The 13,572-nt window shown below is 36.4% G+C and overlaps 1 protein-coding gene across 1 annotated transcript in view; it reads left to right on the forward strand.

Annotated features, from left to right (window-relative positions):
- Neos (nuclear receptor coactivator protein neosin) overlaps positions 1-12,095 on the forward strand; it is a 29,780-nt gene extending 17,685 nt beyond the window's left edge. Inside the window, exons 6-10 of the mRNA XM_071595584.1 lie at positions 341-580; positions 3,570-3,769; positions 6,447-6,687; positions 9,136-9,209; positions 9,865-12,095. Of these exons, the coding sequence (XP_071451685.1) occupies positions 341-580; positions 3,570-3,769; positions 6,447-6,687; positions 9,136-9,209; positions 9,865-10,358 (1,249 nt within the window). The 3' untranslated portion in view covers positions 10,359-12,095. The remainder of the gene's footprint in view (positions 1-340; positions 581-3,569; positions 3,770-6,446; positions 6,688-9,135; positions 9,210-9,864) is intronic.
- Positions 12,096-13,572: the final 1,477 nt, after the last annotated feature.

A 13,572-nucleotide genomic window follows, 5' to 3' on the forward strand; every position in this document is an offset into this window, starting at 1 on the left:
TAGACCTCATTTTTTTCCCTTGGGGATTCCCCATGTATGAATGAAAATGAAATGAATGCTGAGCCCAATGGGATGTGACAACAGAAAATTCAATAGGAGCCAGAGGGAGGGTCATAATGCATAGTCCATTGGCATATTTGAAAATGTAAAATGCTGAAATTCATTTGTAAGTGTAAAAGCGGTGCTGCTCACTGTGTGTCAAGACTTGATGAGGACTCACGACATTTCCATTCCCATCCAGACATATGCATGGCATCTAGGGTTGTTCCTGATCCCCATTAATTTTCACTGCTGAGAGATATATCTCCATGCTATTAAGGCACCCTTTTGCTTCACACAGTAATGGAGCTCCAGGATATCCTGGAGGGATGTACCGCGGTGGGAAAGATTTCCCGGGGGAAGTGCCTCCGAGGGGAGGCGGTGGTGGTGGTGGTCCAGGAGGTGCTCCACCAGGTGGGGCCATGCCACCTGACTTTGGACGAAAAGACTACCCTCCTGGCCCCTCAGTGGCCTCTGTTCAAATTGCAGAAGCTGACCGTGCCAATGATTGTGAAATCATTGTCCTCAACAAAAAACAGAGGTAAGTTTACTCCTAGTAATGAAACTCAATGTAAACATTTGAGTTGTCTGTGTAAAGTCATGTTATCACAGGATACTTTACCATGGTGTGGCTTCTGTTATAGAAGCCCATAGTATTTTTTGGTAATAATACTATCCGAATCTATTGCTTGAGCTTGCTAAAGCCATCTTTACTAGACTTGAACAAAAATTTGATGAGCAGGTATATTTTCTTTGCACTAACATGATAGTGTTGCCAAGTTTATTTTATTGTATGGGAATGTTTTCTTAAAAAAAGAATGAAATCGGCAAATAAAGCTTGGATTTCACTCATTTTCATCTTCGGAAATGCAATGCACTGACCATTTTCGTTTTTATTGATTAATAGAAAAATAAAATTTGGGACAATTTCATGACTGAATTCTCCTCAATGTATTTCCATTCAAAGAAGGCCTCTTTTTCAAAACTTGAGTTCTAAAGTAATTTTCTGCCTAAATTTCGAACTATTCTGTTTCATCTATGTAGTTAATGAAAGTAGTATGCAAGTTGTGCAAGATCAAAACATTTTGGTATCAAGTATTGACAAAGTCAAAAATAAAGTGTTCTTATGTGTTTCGACTGCATAGCACTATTTGATCCACAACCCAGCTAAAGTTATGGCATCAGATGAGATGGCTCACAAGTACGACTTTGTTAACATGAAACTGCATTAATAATAATGAAAACGGCAAATTCGCACAGTCATCGAGGGATTGCTTTTAATGTACAGTAGTGGATGACTCTGTGACTCTGTTAAAGTAACTGAATCTCCCACAGTTCTTTGTGTATAAACATTGACTTAACCACTTGGATTTTGTCAGTGCACACAGCTACGATTACTGGTGACATACATGTAGTATGAATGGTATTTATCGTAACATCTTGTTCCTTTTAAGCCCTAAGAACTTCACAGTGCGAGGATACCTCAGTAGCTTGATTGGTGGCACAAGCACTCTACTGGATATTGAGAGGTCCAGGTTCAAATCCCTGTCCAAACAAATGATTTTTATGGGGTTAAATTCCGGTATTTTAGTGTTTTTTATGTTAATTGGAGGTAGAATAACCCTATTTTACAGCATTTAAGATGCAACAATATCGAAATATAAAAATGTTTCACCTCAACCAATATTCGAACCTAGATCCGTCGATGTATGGCCGATAGCCAGCCAGATAAGCTACTGAGGTGTCCTCTTACAGTATGAAGTTTTGGGGGCTTTTAAAGGAAAAGATGTTATATCAAAATACTGTACATACAATGCCACAGGTATTCATAGTCATGTGCATTGCGCCACAGTCTGGATGGAGATTATGTATGGATTAGTGGATGCATATGAGCGGATGACTCCATTGAAAGTTATTGTTACGGCATCTCTTTCTTTGAATTAGCTATTAGAGATCTTTAAATAGACCTCTGGGGCCCCTCTCTGAGTTAAGGCAACACACCAAAGTCATGAAACCTCGTTTAACGAACAAAAGTATTGGTCCCAAACATGACTCACTTAACAAGGGACTTTTCGCATAATGAGTGACAAGGAGAGCGGAATTCCCAGATTCATTGCACACCTGCTACTGCAGTTTGTCTCTATTACTCACTCCGCTAGCATCTTTGCGGTGCTAATGATCACAAATTTTTCTAAACTTGTGTTCAAGCATATTCTTAGTGATTTTTTTGTGTAAAGTTTAATAATATTTTGTGCGTTGTTTTAAAATTGACCTCAAAGAAAAATTCATAAGAAGAAAGCCATGAGAGAATAAAAATAACAGTAGAAATAAACAGTACAATATATATTGCTCCATTTCAACCCAGTTTGACTTAAGTCTTAACTTTGAAGTGAAAAATAAGTTGATGCATTTATGGGGTATGAAGTATGAAAATATTATTACTGTAAAGATTATGATACACTTATTTATTTTGATGTATTTGGTTCCTGATAATGGAAAACAATAACTACAGTGGAACCTTGCTTAGTGAACCTCGCATAGTAATTTGCATAACAAACAAAAATATGTTTACAAAAATGACTCCCTAAGTGAGTCATATTTTTGCATAACAAGTGAAGAGGAGAGGGATTCCCAGAATGATTGCTTGACCACTGCTTCAGTTTGTGTTTAGTATTCATTCCGCTAGCCTCTTAGTGTCACTAGTGATTACACTTGTGTTCCAAGCTCGTGTCCATTCACATTACTTGTGATTTTTTGTGCAAAGTTCAGTTATATTTTGTGCACAGTTTAAAAAATAACCCCAAAGAAAAAGCCTCAAAAAGATTGCCATTAGAGAATAAAAATAACCATATAAATGTAAAATCATAGAAAAGTGTCACAAGAAGATATCCTTAACCCAAAACATTCCCTACATGAGTTAGTGCAGCATAAATTGGGGAAATATAATTCTACTGAATTGTTATTTGTTATTAAACTATTTATTGCACATACTTTCCCAAAAGGGCTGGATGTTGAAAACTCAACCCGATGTCTCTGTTTCATGCATTTGATCTTCTTCCTCTTAGCATATGTAATGTATGTATTATATAGTTCATGAAATTTTTTATGATAAATGTTGCCCAAATTCTGGTGAGAAAAATGCAAAAAAAGGGATGACAGGAAAATCAGGAGAGAGGCTGAAATATAAATCCATAGCATAAATAAATAAAATTCTCATCCAAAGCATAATTTTTTTATGTAAAAACTATGAAATGCACTCTATGATCATATTTAAACTTGCTGTCTATCAAAAGCATTAATTCTAAATTAGAGTAATATTTGTGATTCGTAATGTAATTGGGGATCCTTCGATATAAATATTATCTTGGTGAATCGCTTGATTGAAATAGGGCCTGGTAAAGTGATGGCCATGTAATCAAGTTTAATTTATTGTGGAAGTAATTTTTTTCTTCTTTGTTACCCCTGGAAATAAATCTTCATTAATATATTCATTTGGTGATTTAGATATCTTATATTTTCATTGTTTTCAGAGAATATGCCGAGGTGATTGAACGTCGGCTCAAGAAGTTGGGCTTGGGTGTAGATTTACTCTTCCCCAATGAAGATATCCCCATTCTACGTGTTCTAGCCAATATATCAACCCGTGGAAGTCTCTATGCCATAGTTGTAGCTCCACAGAATGAAGAACATCGAAGTTTGACTTTAAATATCCTCTATGGAATGCCTGAAGGTATTTTATTTCTTTTTTAATGCAAGCACCATCAATTGTTTGTAATTTTTACCTGCCTGCTGTCACATGTATTTTAATATTGTTTTATGTTGCCTTATATTAAACTAGATTTAATTTGTAAAAAACTTAAGATTACTCTCCCATGGACCACAACCTTGATGTGGTGGAAGGGCTTGTGCGTTCCAATGACCCCTAGAGCTTTGCTGGTGGGAGCAATGGTAATTGCTCCTGTTTAGGGTCACCCATGCCAGATAGGTGGAAGGTTAGGAACCAGATGAAAGGTAGTCCACGAAGCGTATGTTCCTCAGTGAGGTGGTTGCAAAGGCATCTGACCCCAGGGGGGTGACCATTGAGTGTTGATTTCACATTAAAAATACTGTTGAGGAAGGCAACAGTAAATGGCCTCAATTATTAACCCCAAGATTTTAATTATGGACAGTATATAGAAACTGAGTCCTGGCAAGTATGGGACTCAGCCCAATCAGCTGTGTACTGTGCCCGGCTCCGTGAGATGCAAGGCTACCACGGTTGTCATCTCATGAAAACCTTGCAAAGCAAAACTGACCAGGCCAAGCTAAAAGGACAGGTGTCAGAAAGGTGTCAATTAAATTATATTATGGTTAGGCGCAGATTTAGGGACAGCATGATCAATTTGCACAGTTCCCTGGACTGGATGCAGACTCAGGTCACAATTTAGTAGTAATGAAATGTAGAGTCCGAGTCAAAAAGATGGCAGAGGAGGTGGGTCAGGAAATGGAATGTAGAAGCCTTAACTGGATTGACAAGGAAGGAGTACTGGCTGTAGAGAAAATCGTGAGTGAGGGAAAGGAATTGAGTACTATCAAGGAAAAATTAGAATATATTAAAAAGAGATCGAAATCCGCTAAAGAAACTATACAAACTGTTAATTGGTGAAGGACAAGGAAACCATGCATTATGGATAAGATGATTAGGAAGATTGAAAAGAGAAGGAAATGAAAGAATTAAAACACAGGGATAGGTGGAAGGAAGTACTAAGAGTTAAATAGTAAATTGAGATGGATGACAAATGAAGCATGGATATGGAAAGTTTACAGAGGAAGGGTGAAATTTCTGTGCTATACAAGAAGGTTAAAACAATATCAGGTAGTAAGAAGGGAAAATATGTGTTAACAATTAGAGATGTTAAGACTGTCAGATCAGTTTTAGTTGCTATTCCAAAAAAGGTAAAGGCTACTTCATGTTTATACAGGACTATAGAACAAAAAGTTTGATATCGCTTGCAGCTAAAATGGTTCTCAGGATCATTAATAAGAAGATAGAGAGCAGGGTAAATGATTACTTAGGAGATGATCAGTTTGGGTTAAGGAAGAGGAGAGACATGTGTGATGCCATTACAGTATTGAGGGCATTAATAGAGAGGAATGTAGAATACAATCAGAATGTATTTGCCTGTTTTTTAGATTTCGAAAAGGCATTTGATAGAGTGAATTGGGAAAACTAATGAATATAATGCAGAAAAGAGGGATAGGAGACTAATCAGCAACCTGCACGTGTCTCAGACTGCTCTGGTGCAAGTGGGGAACGGAGAGTCCGGTTGAGCAGTGTTAGGAAGGGGAGTAAGGCAGGATTGTCCATTATCACCTGTGCTGTTCAACATGTATGTGGAGGAAATTTTTAAAGATGCATGGGGAAAACTGGAAATAGGAAAGAAAGTTGGCAGGGTAATAAAGAAAATCAGTTGCTGCGATAGATATGGGATGAGTGAGAATCAATATGCGATTTTCCAGAAAGAGAAAAGCTAAGGTTAACAGTTAAATAGGAGGGCAAAAACTAGAGCAGGTGGAACAGTGTACATATCGCAGAAGTGTTTTGGACCAAAATGGTCAAAGTAGTAGGGACATAAGGAGAAGAATTACGCCAGGTAAAGAAGCTTTCACAAGGAGGGAATGACAGGGAAGTTGAGTAAGGATGTTAAAAAAAGGCTTGTCAAAACTTTGATATGAAGCATAGTTATTTATGGGCTTGGAAACATGGTTACTAAAGCAGGAGGATAGGTGTATAGTGGAGGCTTTTGAAAATTGTGTGCGGAGAAGGATGGCAAAGATGAAGTGGACAGAAAGGAAAACAAATGAGGAGGAGCTGGTATGGTTGGGGAGGAGATGGGATTGTTGGGGGAAATCATAAGCAGACAGGAAAAATGGATGAAGGGCATATTGATTGGCAGGGGGATGTTGAAGACTGTGATAGAGGGGAGAATATTAGGCAAACGAGGAAGGGGCAGTATTATTGGACAGAATGAAGTAGACAGAGTTGAAGAAAGACTAAGTTTTAGAGTTTGTTGTTGTATTTTTTTTAAAAGAGACTAGAGAAATATTTGGTAGTTGTGCCAATCCAAAACCTGTCCATCCATTAGATTACCCATAATAATAGTATCTAACTTTTAATTCTACAAATTCCATGATTTTTGCTTACCTACTTATTTATATTCATGAATGTTGTGAAACTGTAATATTCTTATAATATTTGTGATTAATTTAGTAGTGCGTAAAACTAATTGTCATTTAATTTTCATTCCCTTATCTTTATACTATCCTTGAATTTATTTGGTGGTTGCTTCTCAAATGTTTGGCCTCTATGAAGCTTTCCTGCAGTAAACCCCTTGGCCATATTTTAATTTCCATTTCCCACTCATCAGAGCATCGCAATATGCCTTTGGAGGATGCTGTCAATCTCCTAGTTCGGAATTTCGAAGCATACTGCCAGCGTAAACCAAAGGGTGGAGGGGGTGACCTTGGTGTTGGGGGACGGATGGCACTTCCAGGTGGCCCAGTGCCTTTTGCCGGCACTGACAGGCACCCTGATAACATTCAAGCTCTGTTCACTCTCCTTGTAGAGCAGAGATCCCTTACTGTTCTTCAGTATGACCGAGTTATTAGGTGAGTTTTCCGACATCTCTTTCCAACAGTCTACGATTAGTGCGCATTGCATGAAGCAGATACCATTTGTGTTACTAATTATTATGAGTGGATTTTGTACATAAATCTAGAGCTAATATTTATTTTATGAATTATTTTATATGGCACTTGATAGTGATACTGCACTTAGAAATATTTTTTATTTTTATTGCTGCACATATCAAGATGTATTTTTTGCTCTAAGAATGATTTTAAAGTATGAAGAAGGGCAGTAAATTGTTAAATTTCTTTATTGAGATTAGGAAAGTCAGGTTATAATGGTAAAGTGGCTAAGATTCTGTTTGCTTATTTATTTTCAATTTCTGATGTTGGAAAACCCTGAGTGAGTCTTATTTACCATTTCAACCTATACATGTGTGAATGAATAGGGAAATAAAACTCATTGAATATAATGCAAAGTTATGTAAGATATTCCATTTCTTGTTACATCATTACAAAACTTCTTTAATTCCATTAATTCGTTTTGACCTTGTTTGTATGCAGTCCTATCTAAATGGCATTCTTTCAGTATTTAACCGTGGCAAAGCTTTTTATACACTCTAGTTGATTAAAGATAATTATGTTAGGTCACTAAAATGCTGTGCCAATATGAATGACTAACTGTGTAGGGGGCTAAACTAATTTCAGGGGTGACTTTAATACTATGGCATGAATTTGGCTTGAATTGTATGATTACAGATGGAGTTTGCTTTCTTAGTTACTGAGTACACTTAATGAAGTGAAGTCATATGAATACTACAGACAATCCTTGTGTTATCTGTATTTGTTTGTCAATTTAATTAATTCTGATTCACGACATTTGCATTGTCGAATTTCATGTCCCATACAAAGTTCTCTTTAGTCACCTAGTTGATGATATTGGCTCAGCAGTGTGGAAGATTTTTTCTAATTGCCCAAAGGGGATATTTTTCTTCCGCTGAATGACGTGACCTTTTGCTTTAAATAACAAAAAGTCCATCTTAAACAAGGTGCATTCACGTTTGTTTTAAGGGAGTTCAAGATGATTGATTTCCAGGTTTTGGGAGTAGCTTCGACTAACAAAAGAGATAGTAGAAGTAGTAGATTTAGGGGAGGCGACTGTCAGCTGAGGTCATTTGCACCATAGGGATGGATGGGAATTGAGGAAAGGCAGTAGCTTACTCTTAACGAAAGGTGCCATAGGGTCCACAGCTTAATGTCCCGTCTGACGGACGACGTACTCAATTAAAATGCTCTCCACAAAGCACTTCAAGTAGTTATCAGGATACCACGCCGACCCCGGTGGTAGCGGGGTAACGTCCTCACCTGCCAACCCAGAGGTTGCAGGTTCGATTCCCACCTAGTTGGTTTCCCCTCCACCTAGGGCTAGGGTGTATGTAATTGTAATATTGTTCTATCATTGTTAAAAGTCTGATGTAAAGGCCGAAGTGTTGCTTTAGGACTAATTCAAAATAAATAAATATCACTGAAAAAGATCTGCTATCTCCAAGATTTGAACCTGGGCCCCCTGGGTGGTAAGCCAGAACTTTAGCCACCGCACCATCCAAAAACCCTGATAGTAGTTGGAGGGGTTTGGAAAAATAAAGTCTGTTAGTCATGGGAAAAATGAAACATGATATAAACACAAACACTTTTAAGAGCATGAGTTCGTTAATTGTATTTATTTTTTTAACACGCCTTATTATTATTTAATCTATTTCATATGATTGATGCATTTAATTTTCTCTGAGCACTGTATTAATAATTTAAAATATGTTAATTTTATTCCTTTAATAAATACATTTTAATGGAACTACTCGCATGTATTCAGTGATGCATTTTTATTTTAGGTCTACTGAACATTAGTGAGCATGAAAATATATTACAGTTCTTAAAATGATTAATATGGGATGAACTACATTCTTCTGGATCCCTTTGGTCATTTTTTATTGTACAGTCAGTCCACCAGCACATATCTGCATTTACAATGAATCTGCATTCACTACACAAAAAAATAATTACTATTCATGGATAATTACTACATGCATATTTAAATGAATTTGTCATATTTCTCAAGGGCTGCACTAAAGGTGAAATCAATTTCTCCCTTTAACAATAAGCCATATTAAGAAACTTGATAGTCTGGCTTAACTTTGTGAAATCTCATGTTGAGTGAAATAAAAGCTCTGTAGATTTCATAGACTTTATTGAAACTAAATAACCAGATTTGTTGAGCAGATGATGTCAACTGTTGAACTTAATCATTTAAATTTTTTAATAAAATCTTTGACTTCTACAATGATTTCATTTCATTCTACCTTAAGTAGATTTTATGTGGTAATACTTCATGTAGGTCACATAAGTTTTTCAATTCAAACCATTATTTCAGTGCACCCGATATGATCCAGTGGCTTGTAAATGGTTGGTAAAGTATTACTTTTATTTTTACAGTTACTTGAAAGGAAAAAGGGAGGTGCAACTAAGAGTGGAACTTGGAGAGTCTAAGCCACCAGTTGACTTGCAAGGTATGAATGAGGCATTCCTGTCTCCAAAAATTAAGTCTTATGTTTCTGGAAGATTTGTCAAGAGTCCTCAGTGATAACTTAGCTGACTTCAGTTGCAGTTTAGTAAGAAGTACAGTTGCCATCCTCATTCTCTAGCTAAAAATACACAAGCAACATTGAGAAATTATATTCGGAGTAGTTGTATTGATTTGTAAATTATATTTCAGGTACAGATATTTGTTTTAGCACTGAGTGATGAAATCTCCTAATTTTGGAATCCATGAAGCACATCAATTATTAAATGAAGTTAATTAAAAATCAAAGGATATATAAGTGGAAGGTTTTATTATTTCCATGAAATAGTTTGATACTTGGGCATTAAGGTGCAGTGACAAGGATTCATGTCCAACTTTAAGGAAAGTTAGAAATAAAACCATCAGATATGAAGTCAACTCCCATGTCGTTTGTGAATCATCAATAGATTCCACCTATTGAACTTGACTATTTTTGTATGCTTGAACTATTAATGCTCCCAGCAATAATTTGACTAAAGACTTCGCTTAGGCCTTAACTTAAAAAATGATTTTATGGACTGGAGACTTCCTAATGTGATCTTGACATTGTTGGGATACATCCCGACAAAATTCTCAATGTCTCTGAATATTTTGTCTTGCAGACCCCATTCAGAAGCCCAACACAATGCAGCAAGTTGAACTGCAGCATCGTATCTTGAACATACTCAATAGCAGCCTTACAGGAACAAACGCTCCTGCTCCTGGGTTAATGGGCTCCCAAATGGGACCAGTACCAACTCCGGTTCCTGCACCGACAGGCGTACCACCCCCGGCCAATTGGCCTCCTTCAGGGGTGGCATCTGGTAGTGCAGCTAGTGGGACCACTAGTGGTGGAAATCCTGGACCGTCACCTCTCCTGAGTGATCCAACAGTCCAGAAGGCCCTCGACAGCCTCATCCAGGGTGACCTTCTCAGAAAGATCTCATCCTCAACTGCTGCAGCTGCCTCTACAGCTTCAGCTGTCTCTTCAGCAGCTTCCATTTCTACTCCCGTAATGTCTTCTTCCGTTTCGGGTGGGACAATGCTTGGGAACCCTCCTGCCCAAGCATTGTTTGGAGCATATGCTTCACAAGGTGGTGGTGGTCGCAGATTTTAAGAAGACCTTTGTGGGTACTTTCCACGAATACTTATTGTGATTCCTGCTACTCTCCTGTGACGTGAGAAATAGGGATAATCCGAGAGTTTTAATTAACTGTGCACAGTATAAGGTGTCTCTAAAAGCTTTCAGGAGTCATTGAGGTGTCCATGTGTGTGGTATGTGTGGGTTTAGTGAATGAAGTGAACATTTGTGGTGATGAAGAGTGAGAGGTTTTAGATTGTTTTTTAAACCCATCCTGAGAAATACTAACAGGAAAACCCAAAATTTTCAATCTCTCAGTGTTTTCTTACCACAAAAAGCCAATGCAGTGATGAAGCTTTGGATATAGTCGTGGAAAAGTCATTGTGCAGGGAATAATGTTTCCTTACACTTCATCACCCAGGAAGATTTTTGGAGTTAAAAGTTGCGTGCATGTGTTTTTATCTTTTCTTGTCTCATTTTAATAATGGCTCTTGAAATACCCTGAAGGAGGTGTGTTATTTTTATAGAAGTGCATCGCTTTTTTAAATTAATTACTTGACCAAGCTAATTTGTCCGCATTCTACAGATTTATCGATATTCTGTATTTAATGACTTATAATTTTTCACCTAATTACGAATTCCTTACTGGAATCTTTTGGATATTGCAAAAATTTACTAGTGCGGATAACATTCATAATGGTTGCAATCACACATCTGTTCAAAATTTGTGAGTGATGGGACTAAATGATGAGCTTATAAAATTTATTCAGACCCCAAGAGCTGATTTTTTTTTTTACATGTTGAGAAACTATTGGTCCCTTGTATTATTGTGAGTAATGTTAAAGTGAAAGCTCAATATCTCTCTCTCTGATCTTTGGGCCAAGTGGTGAGAGTTCGTATTTAACATTGCTTATTTCTCTGACATTTGTGCTAATTAACTTACCTTTTCCCCCCCTGTGATATCTTGCACAGGAAGTTCATTTGAACTTTTGAAATTTACATCGACAATGACCTGGAATCGCAAGCGGGATCTATTGCATTTTGACCTTATTTTGTTCATATTATTGATTTTCAAAAAAAAACCCTATGAACTGAAACATCCAACATTATCAGTACAAATACCTTGTAATGCAGCATTAACTGTAATACATGTAAATAGTGGACATCATTTTCAGCTCATTTTTGGTGAAATGATAACAATTTGTGACCAAAATACATTTTACAAATGTAGTTTAGACAAATCGTTCTCCTTATAGGTGTGAATGTTTTGTTTTGTTATTCAGGTTTTCATATGATATGTATGAATATGATAGTTGTATTACTTACTATTTTAGAAAAAACTCAATAAAATGTGTTGTGCAATCTTGACCATGGTGGACAAGTAATGAGCAAAACTATTAGGGCAAACTTCATCGAATCCAACTCAGTAAGTAGTTGATGAATTACTGAAACTTGAATACTGAAAAAATAAATATTCATTCATAGCCTCCATTGATTGCCAATCACTATCACTTCTTTCCATGGAAGTAAAATGCATTTATGTGCTTAATCCTGTGAGAATCTTGTATTCCTCCAGGTCATTATGAATTATGTAGTGCACCTGAGCAATTCTCCCATTACTTATTTGCCATTGAAAAGAATTGCATCATTCAGTAATAAATCTGTTAAAATCTTCTTTCACCTTACAGGGATGCTTTTTGTGATCAAGTTTAGTTACATAGTTGTGGTATGTTAGTAAAGTTGTAAAATTTATCAATAACGCTATTAATAATATAAAACTCGAAAAAATATATGGTTTTTCTTAAAAAAAGTGTCACCTGGATAGGGTTACCATTAATTAATTTCATAATTTTAGTCTTGTAATGAAATGTTATTTTCTTATTGTTCTCTTTTCTTATTTTATTTCTCATGCAGTATTAAGAAGAAACAAATTCAATGGGTGGTTAACTCGTGATCTGAGTAAGAATAAAATTTTACCATTGACGAGTCCCTGGCATTCCACCTGGGAACGTCTTATGGAAACTTCAAGTTAATCTGTAATAGACCATATTTACTGGCATGACTTTTAAACTTTTTATTCCTAGAATTCATGTTTGAATGTTGGAATTCATCACTTGCTAAAAGTTTTCAGGAAAATAACTGCCAATATTATAATCATCCTCATTATACTTAATGTCCATGAAGATAATCTTTCTTATCCACATGTATGTCTCACTCACCATGGTTTTTGCTGGTGAAGATTTTTTTATATATTTCAGATGTTATTTGTACAGAATTTTCTTGCAGAGAAATGCCAGCGTTTATTTAGGTAAAGCTGTTGTAAAAAATAAGCCTCAAAGCCATCTCTTCAATTCTCTGCTGTTGGTTTGTGAAGGTAACCAGTGCTCAAATTTTGACAATCAGGTGCATATTTAGTGGGTGCAAATGTTATTTCTCCTCTTAGCTGGACTATCATTAGTGTTTTCTTCAAAATTATGGTGATGGTTTTAAAATATCCTCCACTATAAGGGTCGAATAAAACCCTCAGAGAAGTGATCTCTTAATAGCTTGTGTATGAGGTTGTCAGGTTAAGCTTAGAAAACTCCAAAGGTGGAGAGGCCACCTTTCATTGTTCGATGTACACTTTTCAGCTTGAGGTGCATCCACCAAGTTGCTCTCTAGTTCATTTCAAATTTAGCACGACACTAATATACTACATTGCCATCATACATTGTCATGGAATCAAATTGTGAAATTTCCTAAGCAATAATTACACACAAATTATTTTTTTGTCTAAAATTGTGAAATGCATCAGATCATTTCATCTGGGAGGTTCATTAGGTCTTGTTGCAATGAGACTCAACCTTCCAAAAGGGTTGCTGAAACACTCCCTTGCTGACAGCCAAATTTCTCCTGACTGATTGACTCCTGAGAGATTGTCAAGGTTAGACTTTTTCCAACAACAAGAACAGAATCAAAAGAAGTGCGATTTTATGCATCTTGCTTGTTACAAACATGTATCAAGTCAGTTGAGCTTGACTCCCTGACAATTGATAACTTTAATGTGCCATTACTTATTGAATAATTAGATGTTTACCTTTTTCAGAAAAAGTTATCTTTAATTAGCCTCAAGTTTTAAAATGGTAGCTATTCTGTTCCTAATACTCCTTGCATGTAATGAAATATTCCTGCAGATTAATGGCCGTGGTACATGTGCAAATCCCATCATTACCTGATTTAATACTTGAATCATTTTTCTAGTTGACAACAA

This window comes from Hetaerina americana, unplaced genomic scaffold (assembly GCF_022747635.1).
Source record: "Hetaerina americana unplaced genomic scaffold, ioHetAmer1.1.p SCAF_7, whole genome shotgun sequence".
Classification (NCBI taxonomy): domain Eukaryota; kingdom Metazoa; phylum Arthropoda; class Insecta; order Odonata; family Calopterygidae; genus Hetaerina; species Hetaerina americana.